Source organism: Dunckerocampus dactyliophorus, chromosome 2 (genome assembly GCF_027744805.1).
Source record: "Dunckerocampus dactyliophorus isolate RoL2022-P2 chromosome 2, RoL_Ddac_1.1, whole genome shotgun sequence".
NCBI lineage: Eukaryota > Metazoa > Chordata > Actinopteri > Syngnathiformes > Syngnathidae > Dunckerocampus > Dunckerocampus dactyliophorus.
The window spans coordinates 32,109,656-32,125,661 of NC_072820.1; the positions used below are offsets into that span (position 1 = coordinate 32,109,656).

General features: G+C 39.4%; 1 protein-coding gene across 4 annotated transcripts in view; it reads left to right on the forward strand.

Moving 5' to 3' along the window:
* The window catches only part of vti1a (vesicle transport through interaction with t-SNAREs 1A), a 193,956-nt gene that overhangs the window by 51,628 nt on the left and 126,322 nt on the right, over window positions 1-16,006 (forward strand). For 2 of the 4 annotated variants that reach the window (XM_054769076.1, XM_054769074.1), the window contains exons 5-6: window positions 2,482-2,502; window positions 14,568-14,652. In XM_054769076.1, coding sequence (XP_054625051.1) covers window positions 2,482-2,502; window positions 14,568-14,652 — 106 coding nt within the window. The remainder of the gene's footprint in view (window positions 1-2,481; window positions 2,503-14,567; window positions 14,653-16,006) is intronic. The other 2 variants (XM_054769077.1, XM_054769075.1) reach the window with 1 other exon arrangement.

A 16,006-nucleotide genomic window follows, 5' to 3' on the forward strand; every position in this document is an offset into this window, starting at 1 on the left:
TAAAAGTAATGCCGCATTTTACCAGCAGTAAAATATGGTGGTGGTAGTGCGAAGGTCTGTGGCTGTTTTGCTGCTTCAGGACCTGGAAGACTTGCTGTGATAAATGGAACCATGAATTTTGCCATCTACCAAAAAATCCTGAAGGAGAATGTCCGGCCATCTGTTCGTGACCTCAAGCTGAAACCAACTTGGGTTCTGCAGCAGGACAATGATCCAAAACACACCAGCAAGTCCACCTCTGAAAGGCTGAAGAAAAACAAAATGAAGACTTTGGAGTGGCCTAGTCAAAGTCCTGACCTGAATCCTATTGAGATGCTGTGACATGACCTTAAAAAGGTGGTTCATTCTGGAAAACCCTCCAATGTGGCTGAATTACAACAATTCTGTAAAGATGAGTGGGCCAAAATTCCTTCACAGTGAGACTCATTGCAAGTTATTGCAAGCACTTAAGATTGCAGTTGTTGCTAAATTTTAATATTTGTGATTTTAGAAAAAAAAGATTTGTATTTTTTCTATACGTGCCATTATGGATTATCCTAACTGATCTTTTTTGCAGTACATTTAGAGAGTGAAGATTGCTTTTATAGTTATTACCCCATATCTCCACACAATAAGTTAGATATGATAATACCAGAGAGCAGTCTAGGGTATGGAGTGATTTTTGGTCAAGGACAAATTTTGCTTTTTTCAATATTGAGGTATTTCTCGCCACCTTATGTTGTAAATTTTAAATGTGAGATTTCCAGCTAATTTTTTCATCTATTATGATCTCCCAAAATGTATATTTGTTCACTTTTGCAATGGCCACACCATCAGTTTGTATTTGCACACTTGCATTTGCTTCCTGCTATTACCAAATAGCATTATTTTAGTTTTGCTTACATTCAAGCATAATCTATTTTTATCAAACCATCTTTTTAGTTTATCCAGTTCATCAGTGACTTAAATTAGCTCTTGTGTACTTTCTCCGGAACAAAAGGCAGTCATATCATTCGCGAATAATACTAACTTTAAGTCTACTAACTTTAAGAATGCCCCAAGTTGCTCTCATATTGTTTTTATTCTTGTCGAATAACTGACTATAATATTCTTTCTTACACACTCTCAAGGTTGTTGTCAGCTTATTTTTATATATCTTAAATGTTTTTTCTGCTTCTTTAGTTTGATGAATGATAAATTTACTGTCTAATGTGTTTTTCTTCATTTTTTAGTCTTTTTGTCATCCATGGCTGATTATTTTTCTTTTGCTCATTGGACATTTCTCTCAAGGGCAGTTCTTATCATAGAGCTTCATCTAAGTGTTTAAAAGTGTTCATATGCTTTACCCCCATCATTTGCACTGTACACACGCTCCCATCTTTGTTGTTCTAGATCTTTTTTAAAAGCGTTGACGCTGCCCTCTCTACGTAGTCTTTGGAAAGTCTGTGTTGTCAGTTTTCAAACTTTCATTTTCAGTTTTGAAAGTTGTGTTGTCATTGACTAATATTTAAATTTGTTTGATGATCTGAAACATTTAAGTGTGACAAACATGCAAAAAATAAGAAATAAGGAAGGGGGCAAACTTACGCCTTTGTCATTACGCCTTTGTCATTCGTCTTGAAAGTGAGCATTTTATTGTTTTTACCTCTTAAGCGGTGTTTACACTTGCATGCATTTTACCTCTGGATTGTCTCAGTTTTGGTTACCCAAAACTGAAAAATAATGTATATTTTGCAAATATACAAAAATACCTTTTTTAGGGACCACAAAATGGGTCAACAATTTAAAGCTGCTTTGCAGAAATGAAGGTTGACTAATCCTTGACAGTTGGTGCCACTAATTTGTACAGGTGTTCCAACTTTTCTGGAATACATAGTACCTCCTGTGTCTGCATAAGAGCAGTGTTTGGAACACACTGTGGTACCCTCGTTAGCATCAATTGAACAGTATTGTACTGCAGAAAGTAATGTGTTGCTCCAAAAATGGCAAGAAAAAGGCACTTAACAATGGAAGAGAGAGCTTAATTTGTAAAAATGTGGGCTTTTCCTGCAGAGAAATTGAAGTGTTAAACTTTTTACTGGTAATGAATGTTTTCATAATTATAAGTTGTAATAAAACAATTAAGATATTTGCTTATATTCCAACATAACGTAACCGCAGACTATATCTTCCCCTGTTCCCTCGCTGTATCTATTCCTCTGACTTGCTTGGTAATGCTAGCTGATCCTGCAAGCGGAGCGATCCACTTCCTTGCCTTTGTTTAATGTGACAGTGCCACTACTTGATCTTTGTTTGTTCCAAAAAAAAAACAGTCAGCTGGAGCTACGCATTCAGCTGCGTTTAGCTTGTCATTTTCCAAATGCTCCCTGTGCAAACAGAAAAATCGTCAAGGTTAATCCCGTATCTGCTCCCTGGCAACATTCTTTCTCGATTGCTTTTTTTTCACTCTCTTCTCTGCTCTCTCCATCTTTTTTCTCCCCTCCTTTCGCTCTCGTGATGCAGTTGATAAAGTTACGTGAAGAGGTAAGTGCTTCTCTGCTTTAACTATTTGAAATTGCTTTCCACACTGAAATTCCCATTTGCCCTCCTCGTCTCTTTTGCAAAAAATTAACATCAGCTCATTTGGAGCCTTTTTTTTGTCTGATTGAAGTGCTTAAAGGCCAAGCCAAAGATAATGAATCCACTAAAGGCCACTGTCTCTAGTTTCCACCCTTCTCTTGAATATAAGGCAGTGAAGATGAGCTATTATTTCTAATTTTGACCATTTTATGAAATAGGGAAAGTAAGTTTGGCAATCATTGGGTCCAACACAGTCCAGAACCTTTCCAGCATTTACTGACCTTTTATCAACTGAATGTTATTTGTGTTGTCTTTCCCATGTTGTCATCACTGATCATTGCTCCAAACAGCAATGCTTGGCCCTTTTTGCCCATTTTAAAAAGCACTAATGCTATTTTAGAAGGTAAGGTGAGTGAGGAGTGTGTGCAGTACACCTTTGTCATCAAGTGAGTGTTTTATTTTATTTTTTTTAGTGCCTCACTGTTAAAAGTTAACTTCTTTTTACGCTAATATTACAGTTTATGTCAGATGAACGGCGCCGTAAGTCCACATCTAATGTCCTTCCATCCCGCTGAAGCTGGACCAAGTCGCCCATAAACATGTCACGCACCTTGTAGTGGCGTAGCAAGCGAGTAGCACAGACGCGTGGTGTTTTCACGGATGTCGGGTCCTTACACCTGCGAAGTGGGTGATGACCCACTAGTTTGGAATCACTGGTTTAAAGAATGACATACACAACATTATGCCTTTGTCATTCATCTTGAAAGTGAGCGTTTTGTTTTTACCTCTTAAGCGGTGTTAACTACGCATTTTACCTCCAGATTGTCTCGAATTTGCCATGCATTTACTTTTCTTTACATTTATTTACTTATTTATGGCACTCTTTGTGCTCTGTTTACTCATAAATTACACACTTGGCATGCAGTTCGTGACCGAAAATGGTGAGCATTGCCATGAAATGATCACGCTCCCGCACAAGTTACTCACACCTTGTCAAGTACTGTTTAAGTCTAGTGCACAACAATCGTACGCTCGATGCAGCTTGTTCCCCCATGGGTAAGCATTGTGACCACCACTTCCCGCATCCGTGAAGCAGTCGTGTGATTATTTCATCCCGCTGTGTCCCGTGTGACACCACACAACAACAGGTATCACCACTAGCTTAATTAATTCCTGTATTTGCAACGGACCTACAAAATGTTGAACTCCAGAGATGAAGCTCTGCACTGCAAAAAAGAAAGGTAGGTCTATATTATCTCGCAGCTGCAGAAAGAGAATGTGGAAAAAGCAGGAAGGAGGCATAAACTAGAGGCACGGACAGTGTGGGAGAGGGAATTGCTGACTAGAAGACATCGCTTTGGGCATTATGAAAACTTATTAACATAAATTCACAAGAAAGATTCAAGAGGCGACAGAAATGACTTGATAATTCCCCCGAACTTGCTTCAACAGGTGGTGGAAAACTTTACCTATTCATGTGAATGAGAAACTCTGTGACACACTTTGAGAGAAGAAGAGAAGGGAGAAAAACAGCATGTGGGCGATAACAATGCACGTAAAGGGACACACAATTTTGATAAAATACTAAAAAACCCCTCCAAAAAATCCAACAATGTTCTATTTACAAAACTGACCTGTATATAAAACAAGCTACAGCGACATTGTTATTGTAGTAGCTAACACCAACAACTATTTTTCTGGCGTAGTGACGCAGCACCTCACACCACTAGAGAGAGGTAACGGGCCCACTCCAAAACAGCACACCAATTTGTAAAGACTGGGAAACAAGAACAAGCATATGAACAACTACGAATAGACAGCCAAAATTTTGTGAAGTGTTAGCCCACATTCCATGTTTTGTGCTAGATAGACTGTGCATATACAGTACAGTAGTTGTCATATCAAGCACAATGTGAATGGTGAATCAGAATCAATATCATGATGACTTACTCAAAGGACAGCCGTCTGTCTGGTACAGCTGGCCTGGGCAGAGGCGTATTTAATCATTTGGGGGCCCAAGGCCCACATATATATATATATAAAATGTATTTATTTTGAGGGCTTTATAGTCGAAGTACTGTACGTGTCCCATTACGTGCATTGTTTTTTTCTCTTTAGAACGCACAGAAAAGCGAAAAACGTGTTTTCGTGTTTCACATAAGGATTGTGGATGATGGACAAAATTCCAAAAAAGTGCAGTTTTCCTTTAAAGTGTATTTATATTGTAGTTCGTTTAGAACTTTTTTGTGCTTGAAAATGCTTAATTTCGGCTACAGTACAAATACGTAACGTTTGGACAAATAATAGTCCGTAGTCAACCACAAAACAGTAATAATTAATCAATTAATTTTTGAAAAACCACGAGTGAGGGAGCGATTGTATTTGTTGCAGGTAGCTGAGTCTGCATCTTTTGAGGTGGAGTACAACCGAGCCTTTGAGCATGTTAGCTAGATGCTCATGGTAACAGCATTCCGACAGTTGACTCTGTGCCAACTATACCTCATTTTTGCCTCATTTATTTTGGTCGGCATCCCTAGTTAAATGTTCTACCAAGTGAGATGAGCTGCCTTCCTGCTGCATCTGTGGAGTTGTGCTCCTTTTCAAAGCTATCCATAATTTAAAGCAGCCAACCCAACAGGCCCAGATGCCGTGTTATCATGTTTTTTCTGCCTTTTATTTAGTTGTACTTTACTTTCCCTGTCTTCCTCCCACACTTTTTGTTCATTTCCTCCTCGCCTTAGGGGTCAGGAGACATCTTGCGTTACCTCACCTGTCGACTCCTCTGTTTGAATGGCTCCATTCACGTAATCGAGCTTGATTCAGTGCCCCCTTTCTGCCTTTTTCCGCAGCAGTCTTCTAGCCTCCACTTTTTTTTCCTCCTGTATTTGAATCAAAGGCTGGCACAGCTTATACACACTTAAGCCCTTTGCTTTTAAAAAAGAAGAAAAAAATACTTTTTTTCCCCTCTCTTCAGCTGCAAAACATGTTTAAATATTTAGAAGCCATATTCACAGCTGTTTGACACTTGTAATTCCTCGTCTTACAAGTCCCAAACAAACGGCACAGAAGATCACACAGTCAGTCTGAATCACAGCTGTCATCATTATTCACCTTGCACCCCCCCTCCCCCCCATTGAAATAATAAGGAAAGCATCTGAACTTTGGAAAATGGTGATAGTAAGCGCCCATGTTTGATATCAGCGAGAGTAGGCAGGAGAGCGTAAAAGAAAGAAAGAGGGGAGAGATTTTTCTCTTTTGAGCTCCAGCTGCATTGTTCTGGGGCTCCCTGTTAATAACTTACAACCGAGGAGTTGTTCTTCACGCTAAAAGAGAGCACAACAAAAAAACACCAGCTTCCGCCGCTCCTCAGAAGAATCTCTTGAAAAATGTAGGTGTCACATGAAAGACGGAAGGAGGCGCACTCGCAGTCGCGCAATATTTATCTTATAACGTATTTAAATGTGTCACTGTTTGCATCACAACCGCAGGGGGTCAGCCTGGAGATTGGACCTCGGAACACAGCAGGAACTGGCAGACACTTTGACTGTTCCATAGAAAAAAGCTGACAAAGATGGCCTAAAAAGCTAATATAGAACACGTGCTTTTGGAGGCAAAGCAAGTTTATTTATATACCACAATTCGTATTCAAGGTAATTCACAGGTTTTTTTTTTTTTTTTTTTTTTTTTTTTTTACAGAAAAGAAGGGTAAAATCACTTCATAAAACAAAACATCATCATAAAAACATTATAAAATCCTGACATAAAATTCCATAAAATCATCCCATATTACAAATAAAAAAATGAATTAAAAGTGAAGAGTGCACATAAAGTAGTCTCAGTTGTAATACGCACAACTGAGTTGAAGTGTTTTCAGCCTGGATTTGAACATTGGTTCCAGAATTTGTCAGCATAAAACTGAAATGCAGCCTCACTGTGTTTAGTCCTGACTTTGGGCACCCACAAGAGACCACCCACTGAGCTTCTCAGAGCCCGGGATGGTTCAAGTGGCTCTATAGCTCTAACATGTCAGAGATGTACTGTGGCGCAAGACCATGAAAAGACTTGTACACAAGCATAGCTGTTTTAAAGTCTATTCTCTGAGCAATAGGAAGCCAGTGCGGAGACCTGAGCACTGGATTAATATGCTCATATTTCCTGGTTATAGTCAGGACTCAAACAGCAGCATTCTGGATGTAAGAAATAATAACAAGAGATAATAACAAATAGAAATACCGTGGAACTTCGGTTAACGTTATGAGTCCTTCAAACAAGGTCAGACTCAAACCGAAACATACTCTAACCAAATCAGTTTTTCCCTTAAATAATGCACATCCAACTAATCTGTGCCAGACACCCAAATTATAGTTTTGCATTCAGAAAAAAATTAATTTAACGTCGCTTTTAACTTGACTGTTGACAAAGACGGCCATGACACTACACAATGGATACCATTTATGTGTTTTTCTATAAGTTTTATGTTGAATTCAATAGTGTTCGTCACCTTCTTTATCAAAATGCTGCCACTTGTAACTTTCTTTGGCTCCATTGTGGCTTATTTTGCAGCGATGATCAAGAAGAAAAGCAGAGACTTGAGGTGTAACTGTGTTAGTTAGCAAAGAACTACAGAGTCAACCGCTGATAGACGGGCAACAAGTTTCATTTATGGTATCCATGTGAACACGCTGCTAATAGGATGTTTAATGATAAAAATACAGTGCTGTGAAAACAATAGAACAATATGCATTCAAAAGATTAATACATTTGCATCACAAAAATGCTTTCTCAAAAAAATCTGACCTCACAAATGTTATGTTATGCACTGTCGGCTGTGCATTCTTGTGTATGTGACAAAGACGCTTGCATTGACTTCCGCAATGGAGCGCCATGGCCATCTTGTTTAGGTATATGTTCCACAGTGTAAATTTTTGGCGTTAACCAAAAAACACGCTAACCGGGGTGTATGCTACGCAAGATTCCACTCTATGCAGCTGTACTCATGCTGTGTATTAATAATACGACAAGACACGCACCGTATTGTACTATAACTGGAAAATGTACACAAACCAAGGCCAAATTTTGGCCTAATTTTTTTATTTAACCGGAAAACACACTAACCGGGGCATACGCTAAGCAAGGTTCCACGCTGGAGTTGGACTCATGCAGGGTATTGATAACACGACAAGATACGCGGCATATTGTACACTAATTAGAAAATTTACATGAGCCAAGGCAAAATTTTGGCGTAAATTTTCAACGTTAACCGAAAAAACATCTGAGGTTCCGCAGTACGGTATGAACCATTAATAACGATTAATAACACCACATTTTGTGCGCCATATTGTATGCTGACCTGTAATTGTACACATTTTTGACGTAAACCGAAAAGTAGGCTTACCAGTGCGTATGCTAACCGAGGTTGTTTCAGGGTGAAAATGCTACCATCATAAAACCTTGATTAAGTACACTCGACTTATGTTCACAACCGCACTTAAAAAAAAAATGTTTCCCATCATCCACATTCGTTATGTGAGACATGAACACGTCTTTCTCGTTTCTGTGCATTCTAAAGATTTAAAAACAGATAAAAAGAAACAGCCCATTACTGCACGTAATGGAAGACGATCGAACTACGTTACTGGCTCATTGACACTGCTAGCTACTAGCCAGCTAGCGACTAACTTCATCATTACTGCTTGCATGTTTTTGCAAAAGCGGATTTGTCAAAATCAATAAAAAGAAAGGAAGAAGGTTGGGAGAGGCAACAGGAAAGGAACAGTTCGATGTAAGACCAAATTATCTAAACTATTTTTAATGTCATATTTATCGGTATGACGTCATAATTCCCTCTTATCAACCTGAATGTCATCGGTCCAATAGTTATTATGCAACCCCTGTACACATGCTATACAGCCACGTAACCAACCAGTGTAATCACTGTAAAACATAAAAACAACAAAACAGTGCACCTCACTTTTCGTCTTGTGTCACGTTAAGGCCACAAAAATCTAATGAAAAAGCAAAAGCTATTCAATTATTTGATGTTAGCTTTGTTCAATTTAGTTGGTTTTTTTTTGGGGTCCGTCAGAGGCCTATTTTACCATTAAAACAACAACAACAACAACAACAACAACAACAACAAAACAGTACTGACATTCTTGTGGATGTTTAAGGGCACCAAAAAAATAATTTAAGCACTTTTAGGTAAAACCTATAAAAATGTTTTACTTTTATCATGTGACATGTACAAACAACAAAACCGTCTACCTCAACGTTCTTCTTTTCTTGCATTCAAGCCACATTAAGCTAAACAAAAATCAAATGCTGCAAGTCAATTCTTTGATGTTAGCTTATTGAAAGTTTTTTTTTTTTTTTTGCCACTTTAGAGGCATATTTTACCCAAAAATTGTGGTTGAATTCTGATTGTACTGACAGGCTAGTGGGTGTTTAAGGGCAACAAAAAATGTTAAGCACTGTTTGGTAAAATGTTAAAAAGAAAACCAAAATTCTTATCATGAATGTCAAGATTTCCGGTGTACCTCAGGATTTCAAGTGTAAAAAGAAGTTAATCACTGCAAAATGTAAAAATAAAACTTCAACATTCTTGTTTTCTCGCATTCAGACTACAAAAAGTCAAATTAAAAACACTTCAAGTCATTTTTTGTAAATGTGAGATAATGTTTTTAAACTTTAAAGGCCTGTGTTACACCAAAATTGTGGTATACAGTTGTCCCTCATCGCGGTTAATTGGTTCCAGACCCGGTCGTGATAAATGAATTTAAATAGGATTCAAAATTAATAAATGGAATATTTTCATAGTTATGGCATAGAAAACCTGTTTTTTAACATTATTACAGACCTGAAGACATGAAATGATAGATAGATAGATAGATAGATAGATAGATAGATAGATAGATAGATAGATAGATAGAAAATATATTGATCTCCAAGAGAAATTCACGTTTACAAAAATGTCAAAAGGAACTTAATCACTTAATCACAAAATAAAATACAACCAAGACAAGACATGAGAGACAAGAAAAATAAGAACAATGACTAACAATAAATAAACAAATAAATAAACAAACAATAGGCACATTTACATTTGTATTACCCAATATAGTAGATATAATAATATACAAAATAACACATATCAGACATAAATAAGATAACAGACTGACACGTCAGCAGTTCCTTGTTTTTTTTCTGGACAGTGTACTCCCAGCGTACTTCCGGCTTTAAATGGTTTTACACTTGTATTACCCAATATAGTAGACAAAATAAGACTTAAATAGTTTTATTTAAGACGTAAATAACACTCTTGCTCGAGCAGTGTCACAGAAAATGTGATCCTGAGGGAACGTTAGTGACAAGTTTAGTAACCGTCTCACTGAACAATTACTGACATTTAGTGGCCAATGTCGAATACATTTACAATTAGAACCCCTCTTCTGCCTTGTATGCTTAGTTTAGGCCAAGAATACGTTAATTTGCTTACATCTGCATTTTTTTTAACTAATAGGCCATATTCAACAACGAAACAGTGAAAATGTATTAATTACAGTAGTTTTTTAAAAAACACGATCGATTGATGGAGCGATGTTCAAACTGCGATGCAGTGAAGGTCGACTGTAATTCTGAATTACAGTATTTAACTTGACTGTACCACTATTGTTGTGGATGTTTAAAGGTAACATATATAGTAGTGTTGTTGGTGGCATGGACTTGTCTTGTATAGTACAATGACTCGCCATAAGTGTAATAGTTTTTTGAATACACATGCTCCTTTTCATGGATGTCCGTGGCTCCATCATGTGTTCGTGGCAGCACTGTCATTATTAGGACCATCACAGCGTGTCATTATTGCATTCTTAGTGGCTGAACTCTCACCCTTCCCCTTGGGTTCTTTCACCATCTAACTCATGGCACTATTATTCTAATGATGGCACGCACGGAACACCACCACCACTATACCCACCCCTCAGCAACACACTCGCCCACCCCCCCCCGGCCCTAAAAAGAAGACAGAGCGAAAGAAAGAAGCGCGCGAGAAAGAGAGAGAGAGATTCTGGGGGAGAAAGCTTTGAAGTGGCTTCCCATCGCAACGAATTTGCCGGCCGTCTCTCTCTCCGAGACGTGTCACCTTTGCCAAGAGGGAATAGAAAAATCACGTTTCGAATGGTAATGATAACATACTAATCACTTGGGCTCTTTTGAAGAAGCCGGAGGGGGGGTGGAAAGCACGCTGCTCTGTCAGTATCCCGGGCTGCCGCCTCGCTCGCGTGCAATGCAGCCACGGTCGAGGTGTGGTGGCTTAAACGTTGCACGTCAGTACGCCTCTCCCCGTCTCGCCACATCCATAGGGGCTCATTATAGCCTAAAGTCAGGGCTGGTGCCACTACCACTTCTGCACCGGTGCAACTCCTTCACTACCGCCAACTAACACACGTTTGTTACCAAAAACACCTCCCTTCTAGCCTTTTTTACACTTGAAAATGGCTGTATCTGACCTGTAACAGTTGATCCCACCTGTGCCTTTTATACAGAACCCAGTGAAGTGGGATACAGCAACTGTGTGTGCTTTCACACAGCCAAGCGGCACGCCACAATCTTATAATTTGATGCATTACGACGAATAAGATGCATAACATATTCGTCGGAGAGAAACAGTTGTGTCCAAGGGAGTGTCTGTCCTGGCAATGTAGACTACCCTTACACACAGTTGTCATTTCGCCCTTGTTACAACTCGGAATCATGCCGACAGCTTCCACTTACACATGTTTTTACCAAGAACATCTCCCTTATGCCGTCTCTTACACTGAGATCTTTTAAAAATGCTGTAACAGTAGAGCCAAGATTTATCTGCTTGTTGTGACGTTCACACAGCAAAACGACATCCCGCATTCAGATATTTTTTATGCAGGACAATGAATAAGGCCCATAAAATACTTGTCGGACAGCTACAATTGCTTCCAACCCAAGAGGCTGAGCAATAGGAGAGCCCCTGTCCCGGCATTGTGGAATACCCTTGCTCACAGGTGTCATCCTGCCTCTATTGCAACTCGGAACCAAGCCACCAGCTCCACTTGCAGAAAACACCTCTCTTCTAACCTCTTTTACACTGAGATCCTACTGTGTATCAGCCCTGTAACAGTAGATCCTACATTTCTCCACCTGTGTGCAGTTAGAGCAAAACGGCATACTCTAATCAGATCATTAAAATAAAAAATAAATAAAATACTTGTTGGACAGCGACAATTGCTTCCAACACAACAGGGCGAGTTTAGTCGGTGAACGTCAAAGGATTAATGACCAAGTTGTGCTTTTTCTTTGGATTTTTGTGGCTTGAACAATAATCAGATAAATGTATGCAAACTAGGCGGGCAAGAGAAGTGAGAAGTGGAGCACCCTTACACACAGGCGTCATCTCGCCTGTGTAACCCCTCAGACACAAAGGCGAAAAATTCCATTCTGTGTCAGTGCTGTTAATCCAGAAGTGGGACACGTGGGTAAAAAGGGACGTTTTCGCCTGCCATGTTTACCATTCATCCCCTGCTCTTTACTCCTCCATCTTGCCCCTGCCCTCCACCTTCTAAGCACTAAAAAGCATCTCTGCTATTTTAAATGACATCTGTCAGTGGCGCCAAGAAGATGGAGGCGAGGGAAAGAAAGAAAGGAAGGAAGGAAGGCGGAGGAAGAGGGAGTTCTTTTCCTTCCCCGTCCCTCTTATTGTCAAACTTTGAAAAGTGTGTCGGCTTCCTCCTTTCTTTTTCATTTCCTCTTGAGTGATTAGCTGCTACATGTTTTGACAGCTCAACAAAATCTCTAGATTTTTACTTCCTCCCCCCTTGTCCCCTCTACTCATGTGGTGGGCATCAGCCCTTGTCAGAGAGGCACTCGTCATTTAATATTACGTTGTTTCTTTTTTGTGAGTGTCGAAGTGCGTCTCATAAGAGTTTGCATGTCAGAAAGACCGTCAAAACATTTACGCAAACATGCTAGTTTTTCTTTATGATCTGTTCCAGTTAAGCCAATACACCATATTGACTCACATATAAGATGGCACTCGACATAAGAAGACTCCTTTTTTTCAGACAAAATATTTTTTTAAGACATAATCAATGATAAAAATAGACCAGCTCGACAGTTCTTTGCTACTCTGCTTCATTGATTGCCATTGCCTTAAAATGATCATTATAACTCCTCCTGTTGTTCGCACTGTAACAACTACATCACGTGTGTATGTTTATTAGTGACCGGCTCGCTGGGAGAAGTCGTTCATACTTGCATGTACAAATCTCTAGACCCATAATACAATATGAGTTGTCTTTTTTAATATAGTCGTGCCTCGCAATATCGTGGTTTGATTATCGCTCCCTCGCTATATCACAGTTTTTCCAGAAATGAATTATGTAATAAATGATCGCTGTTTTGTGGTAGACTGTGGTGTATTATTAAACATAATATTGTTATTATTAATAAAAATAATATTAAACATATTGAAATATAAGCTATATGTAGTATTCTGGTCACTAGGCGGGAGTAATGACACAAAACATTGATGGGACATTTCCTTACATTACATTACCTTAACACTGCATGTCATGAAGTCTGTAGCTCCGACTCCAAAACCAAAACTTACTCTAATCAAATACATTTTTCTCATAAGAAAAAATGTAAATCCAATCAATTCTTTCGGGACACCCAAAAATGTTATCACAAAACACTTTCTGATAGTTTTTCATGCAGAAATCAATTTATAATATATATATGTATATATATATGCCTATAATTGGCGAATGAACTTAGGTAAATGAACATTTAATGTCACCTTTACTGTCATTATTGAAAAACTTTCTTTGGCTCCATTGTGGGTTATTCTGCAGCCTTGATCAAAAGAAAAGCAGAGATCTGTGCCATAAATGTGTTAGTTACCAAAGAACTACAAAGTCATAGACGAATGACGGAGCTGGGGGACAATGACCTCCGGTTCCGGTATTCATGCTAACAGGTTGCTAACAGGGACATTTTGTGATCAAAAATACATTACCATAAAGGCTATTTCTTTTCTTTAACTTGTCTTCTTGGTTCCTTGGACCATGTTGCTATTGGAGTAGTAGCCATTGATCAAATTGTATTTAAAAAATAACAGCAATGTATGTGGTTACAGTGCGGGACTCAATCATCAATGAGGAAGATTGAGGAAAGAGCCCAGAATGAAAATACAAAGAAGCTACGGTATATAGTAGTTGCCGCGCCCCTCTTGAAAGTGAAAGTTAAGCTTGTGTGAGTGAGAACAATGCATTTATTGTGTGTCTGAGTATTTTTCCACCAGTCGTATATAAGTGTTGTGCAACCCTAATTGTGCTCTGTGTGTGTCAAGAAGGTATTCTATTAGATTAGACTGACAATGGACTGAGGCTGAATCTATAGGTGTAGTAATAATAATAAAAATATCTAAAATTATAAACATAGCTGGGCTCACGCAGTGTATTAATAATAAGGCAAGACGTGCGCCGTATCGTATGCTAACCGGGAAAACACTTTTGTCGTAAACCGAAAGATGTACACTAACCAAGTTTCCACCCTACTTGTATCAAGCGGGTGTCTTTTTAAATGTCCCTGCCAAAAAAACCTACCACGTAGCACCCCCTGCAGTGAGAACTCTTCTTGTTCAAAATGGAATCAATAACTGTCTATTTTTATAAAAATTTTTGTTTGTAGCCATTTTTTTTGTTGCCATGTTGTTGCCCAAGATGAGGCGCTGTCATCCTTCACATTTTCAGCCTCGACATGCATGCGCTTGATATTCCATCAGCATATAACACATTGTCATCCATGAAGGTTATTGCCAACCTTGGCGGTGTTATTGTTGTCTCTGTGGACATGCTCGGTCTCGGCGTATGTATGCATTTGTGTTTAGGTGATGCGTTTCTTTGAAATGCGTCCCAGTGCTCTCAATCAATTTTTTTGTGTTTGTTTTTCCTCAGACGTCCTCCATTTTTTTTTCTCCTCTTGTCTATTTGTTGCAGAGAGCGCATCTGTTGGATAACACAGAGAGGCTGGAAAGGTCATCGCGGCGACTGGAGGCCGGCTACCAGATAGCAGTAGAAACGGGTAGGTATTCCTTGTTTTTTTTTTTTCTGATTGGGGCGGGCACAGAGGTGTATTTGGAGATAGTGTGCGTGGATGAGTGAGCGACAGCAAATTGGCCCGCTCATACAGTATGTGAGGTAAGTAGAAATGTGTGTTTGTGGCTGGGGTGGTGTGCGGGGGGGATTGGATAGAGGAGTTAAAAAAAAATGGTTCCTTGACGCCTGGTGACATTTTCGGGAGCACATCAAAGGTGAGGCAGGCTGGGAGAGAGAAAGAAGCGTACAGGCGATAGATCGAGCGCCGCTCCCGAAGAAAATTCATACATCTCTACGCCAATGTGTGTGTGGTGTTTTATTTTTTATTTTATTTTATTTTTCGTAAATAGACAAGGGTCTACGAAAATAAACACTGCTGAAGTTCTTAATTCAGGAAGAAGGAAAAAGTGCATCAAAAATAAAGCATCCTTCTTATTAATAAGGTTGTTTTTTTATCATAAGACCCTCATTTGGAGCTTAAATAGATTTAACCAGTTAGTTTTTTTTGTTTTTTTTATCCTCCCTTCCTTGGCAGTCAGCACATTCCATATTCGTATTCCTCAGAGATGTATCAAAGCTCTTGTTCTTGGAGTATCAACCGTGGCTTTTCCCCCGTTGTAGTTTGGAGAAAGTTTGTCAATTTACACTATAAATGGCGCGTGCGTGCGACACTGACAGATTTAATAATTCAAGTCAAGGAAGGTTCGCACGCAGACCAGCCTTTTTTTTTTTTTTGATGTTCCCTGAAACCGTAGCTAGTCACAAATTCATAAATATGAGTCGCTCCCTGCTTAGAAATGGCGTCATCATCTGTGCTAACAAATACAGATTAAAAGAAAAACAGTTTTCACTGTAACCTTCCAGTAGAGTGGTGTTGAAGAGTGCTAGCTACCTCCCACGCCGGGGTTTTATCTCCAGCCGTCATCAACCACACGACCCCCGACCCTTCTGTCACCGGTGCCTGACCCGTCTCAGAACAATGCCCTCCGTTTATCCCATACACTTGGCTTGGTCCACACCAACCTGCAGGGGTGCGTTTGTGGGGGGACGCCTTGCCCCCTGTGCGTTTAATCCGTGACCCCTCGCTTTACCCCGCTGTCAATACCGGTGTCCGCTCAGTTGCACAACCTGAAATGGCGTCATGCACGTGGGTCAAACATGGCAGCTGCACAAAAGGAGGAGAATGATGCGCTGGGAATATGCACTTTGACACTGGGATATAAATGCTAAGATTTGAAAGGCTAAACGCTCGTACAGTATTTCTAAAAGCAGTTTTATCCACAAAAAATGTTTTATCCACATGAAAATATATTTGCTAGCTGTGGCGCGTATGCCATAAG